This window comes from Limulus polyphemus, unplaced genomic scaffold (assembly GCF_000517525.1).
Source record: "Limulus polyphemus unplaced genomic scaffold, Limulus_polyphemus-2.1.2 Scaffold9461, whole genome shotgun sequence".
Taxonomy (NCBI): Eukaryota; Metazoa; Arthropoda; class Merostomata; order Xiphosura; family Limulidae; genus Limulus; species Limulus polyphemus.
In genome coordinates, this window is record NW_013675071.1 from 1 (window position 1) to 4,637 (window position 4,637).

The following is a 4,637-nucleotide window of genomic DNA, read 5'->3' on the forward strand; positions in this document are numbered from 1 at the left end:
CGTGCGTGTTAAATACCGAATATGAATTATGTTTCTTTGGTGTTTCTTTCTTAACTAATAGGCAACAATTGAGACATGAAATGAAAAATATCAAATAAATTTGGATTTTCTGAGATGACACAAAAGTCTCAGACTACGATGAAATAAAAAGGTTAACTTAAAAATAAATAAAAATTCGGTTTGACTTGCACGAGACTACCCACCTACGTGAAAAGAGAAAAAAAAACGCTATGGTAGAAAACAAAAAAAAATGAAGGGTGTCTCAACCCGGAACGTTGTGAACATTAAAACATCTTTTTGGCATTAGCCATTTTTTTTTTCCACTTTTTTGTTTTCGATCTGATGTGTAAAGGAACTTGAACTGCCATGGTATTGAAATTAAAATGTTTGAAAGGATGTTGAATTAATAATGTATGTCAAAATAGCAGCAAATCGCTCAAAGTTAGACAGTAATTACGCTGATTTCTTTGTCTTTATTTCTAATCATTTTGATCTCCTTCTCCACTGTTATGTTGAGAACTTAGAACTTTTATTGACGTCGATACATTTTTTTAAACATCATTATTTTGTCTTTCTTATATCCTACTACAGATGACCCGAAGTCCAGAAAGTTGATGACCTCATAAAACAAGACTTCAGTGGTAAGGACATGCTTTAATTTTGATTTTTAAATATTTGTTTGCCGGTTCTTAAGTAGAAACATGCACAATGATTTATCTGTATTGGGCTAACAGCAAGGATCCAATCAATAATTTTACCGCTAAGCACAGGGCACCATCTTCATTTATCACGCAGATAAGCAGCCATCAGATAGGGTTAGGACTGGTAAGTATTTTAAAATTGTTGGATGTCTTTATAACGAAATGAAAGTGGCTATAAAGATATTTATTAAAATGAGATACTGAGGAGCAGTTTAAAATGGTTTCGCACAGAAGCTGATAAATAAAGAAGGCTGAGAAGTATTTTAAAATGGCTGGATAGTTTTGTATAGAAGCTGACAAATAAAGAAGGCTGAGGAACAGTTTAAAATGGCTGGATGGTTTTGTATCAAAATGGACAAATAAAGAAGACTGAGAAGTATTGTAAAATGGCTGGATAGTTTTGTATAGAAGCTGACAAATAAAGAAGACTGAGAAATATTTTAAAATGGCTGGATGGTTTTGTATAGAAGCTGATAAATAAAGAAGGCTGAGAAGTATTTTAAAATGGCTGGATGGTTTTGTATCAAAATGGACAAATAAAGAAGACTGAGAGGCTTTGTGAGAGCAGAGTCGTGTTTGTATTATCCCATCACATATCACAATACAGTTACATAAACAGCAACAAATACATCTCAGTCTGGGAAGAACATCTGAGAGTTACACGTTTTTTTTAAGAGATCGTAAACATAACACATTCTGATTGGTGTTAATTAGATTCTGCTTTGTTTTAAATCTTTAAAACTTTACTGAATTTCTCAGTATTTGAAAATATCTTTTAGGTAAAAGAACTAAAGTTAAGCCTTACCAACAGGTATTTGAACCTAGTGTAGTAATGTACACGTGAGAGTATAAAATCCAATTTTCGACGTATAATTTTTTGTCCTAATTTAAAGAGAAAGTATCTTCTATTCAACAAAAGGGAAGACGAAGTATTTAAATGCTTTTCAACTTCCCATATTGGATACATTTTTTGTTTACGTATATATCGAAGATCACTTAAGGCTTGTCAATTTTCAGTGCACAGAGATATGGCTGAACATTAAATGAAACACAGTTCACGTTGTGATAAATCAGCGAATGTGTAAAAGCCGTCGGATAAGCTGAACATATCGACTGCTACGTTCTACAGAAAGCATACAAAGTTCCTTCTCTACATATTGCTAATGATGGAAATTACTGGATAACAAAATTATTCAACTAAACCACGGCTACTTCTAAAATTACATAGAAATTACATCCACGCTATTGTTTACAGGACAATCTAAATAAAAAACGGACAACATAACAACGCTTTCTACAACAAAACAGTAAAAAATTACATAACCCGCCTTAGATACGTATACGGTTAGCTGAAACTTGAATTGTGTTACCCGTCTTGGGTACAGTTCCACTGTGGGTATTGTACTAGTTTGGTCCGTCCGAAGCAAGTAATGGAAAAACGAAATCGTTTTGTTTGGAATTTCTAAAGTAGTGTCAACCGAAGAAACTTATTGTGTGATCCTCAAACAAATGAACGTTTTTTTTATAATTGTAGTTTCTCACTGAAATCGGTTTGGATTTAAACTTATTCGATATCACAAAACTTAAAGTAAGTAGGACCAAACATTGGGATGTATCCGCCCGGAGATTCTCATGCAGGAGGAATCAACAGAACTGGAAAGATCTTACGTGTTTCCTGGAGAAGAATCACGCTCATCTTCCTGTGGAGGAGACGACGCCTGATTTGTGTTCTGAGGGACTTTACACATCTGAGTTTGTCTCTCCTGTTCGTTCAACTCCTTGATAGCTTGGATCTCCTTCTTCAGCTTCATCCGCCTGTTCTGGAACCAGATCTTGATCTGTCGCTCCGTGAGACACAGAGCGTGAGCCATTTCGATCCTCCGACGTCGAGTTAGGTAGTGGTTGGTGTGGAACTCCTTCTCCAGCTCCAAGGTCTGGTAGCGGGTGTAGGTTTGTCGTCCTCTCCGGCGAAGCCCATTTGCCCCTACACAAAAATACAATTGATGAAAATCTAAAATATATTATAACAAGATATATAGAATGTTAGAAAACCCGAGACTATCAGAGGCAATTTTCAGTAAAACCAGAAGGATTTGGTTCAATAAAACACCTTAACAGGCTGCTTAACACCTTAACAGGCTGATTAACGCCTTAACAGGCTGCTTAAAACCTTAACATGATTAATTTATCACTCTAGTGAGATTTTTCAAAGTAGTCTAAGTTGTTTTGATCTGTTAAACTTCAAATGTTGTTGTTTTTTTTCAACAAATTGTACTTTACAGATCATTTTAAATGATGTAATAATTGAATTTATCTTTATGATAGTTTTTAAAGTTTCAGCTCCCTCCAAATATTCGACTAAACAATAAATTTTTGGTTAGTGTGAAACAAATCCATCAAACAACAGTTTCTTTGTTCGTTGTAAAGGTCAAACAAAACATCTTCGTAGCTATATTTCATTTCTTTATGATAGTTTTAAAAGTTTCAGCTCCCTCCAAATATTCGACTAAACAATAAATGTTTGGTTAGTGTGAAACAAATTTATCAAACAACAGTTTCTTTGTTCGTTGTAAAGGTCAAACAAAACATCTTCGTAGCTATGTTTCATTTCTTTAGTGCTGAGGTAGATAAAAACAAAAAGTGGCTTGACTTGTGCATTTCGAAACATATAGAGTCTCGAAGGTAAAGATATCTGAACATCTGACACTTCACTAAGTTTAGAACTATTTATCAACACCAGGTGTAATGTAGTTTAATTTGAAACTTCCGAATGTTTTGAAACAGTGATTTCATTCTATCTCGATATACAACGTATTTAGATTTATGATTTATTTGTAAAATGATCCAAGTTGTATATTTTGGATTGGGAAATAAACCCTTTCTGAATGGGATATGTTTACATAAAAAACAAATCCTAATAAGTACTAGCTTACTTTGTTTATGCTAAACCTCGACAGTAGCCAAACAAGCAAGCTCTTCTGAGTAATCAGCCGTCAACATTACAAGTTATGGCTTGAACCCCCCCTCCCCCCGAAGGAAGGTAACGAAAGTTTCAGTTGTCGAATCGTTCAGATACTTTATTACGATATAATCAGAAGCATCTCTTAACTGCTGATATATAGAACATAAAATGGTATCGTTAAAACGCCTTGAAATGTCATTCCGCGCAGGTTATTTGAAATTAAGGACATCAGTTGGTAATTTATGGAGAACATATATATCACTGTAATTACATCTAAACTGCTTTATAGCCTATGCATCATAGCTTGAATGTGTTAGGACTAATCTGGTTGTAACATTAGAATTAATACGAGAACACGCCTTTCATTACGATATCACTAACAAGAGTCTTAGTTCCTAAAACACTAATCCATATTTTGTTAATCTATAGATAAGCCTGATGCTGCTGTCTCGTTTAATTCTTTATTTAGTAAATTAGTTAAGCCTAATCTTTTTACATTCAAGAGATTGTTGAGATGAATGTGAAAGGATTTTTTTTTAAATATAAAAAAGATGAGTTGATCTTCAGATACATATGTGAATTGAAAGCTGTGTTTGTAATAAAGTAAACAATCTACTTAGAAACAATTGTTCAGCTGTGAATACAGACGTATAGACAGATAGACAGAGATAATCTGATTATCTGAATGTATTGTAAGTCCCTACTTTAGAACCATTTATATTTATAAAAATATCATACTAATTTAGAAATATCTTCAATGATACACAAAGGATTGGATAGCGAACATTTGTGTGCTAAACTACAATAGCTTATCCAGTAAAGTCGTATAACTTGTTAAAAAATTAGAAACATAAAGAAATATCCTCAATGATACACAAAGGATTGGATAGCGAACATTTGTGTGCTAAACTACAATAGCTTATCCAGTAAAGTCATATAACTTGTTAAAAATTAGAAACATAAAGAAATATCCT

The 4,637-nt window shown here is 33.5% G+C and overlaps 1 protein-coding gene across 1 annotated transcript in view; it reads right to left on the reverse strand.

The window, feature by feature from the left end:
• Positions 1-1,274: 1,274 nt before the first annotated feature.
• LOC106475932 (homeotic protein ultrabithorax-like) overlaps positions 1,275-4,637 on the reverse strand; it is a 20,148-nt gene continuing 16,785 nt past the window's right edge. The window contains exon 2 of the mRNA XM_013936608.2: positions 1,275-2,685. Within this exon, the coding sequence (XP_013792062.1) occupies positions 2,366-2,685 (320 nt within the window). The 3' untranslated portion in view covers positions 1,275-2,365. The remainder of the gene's footprint in view (positions 2,686-4,637) is intronic.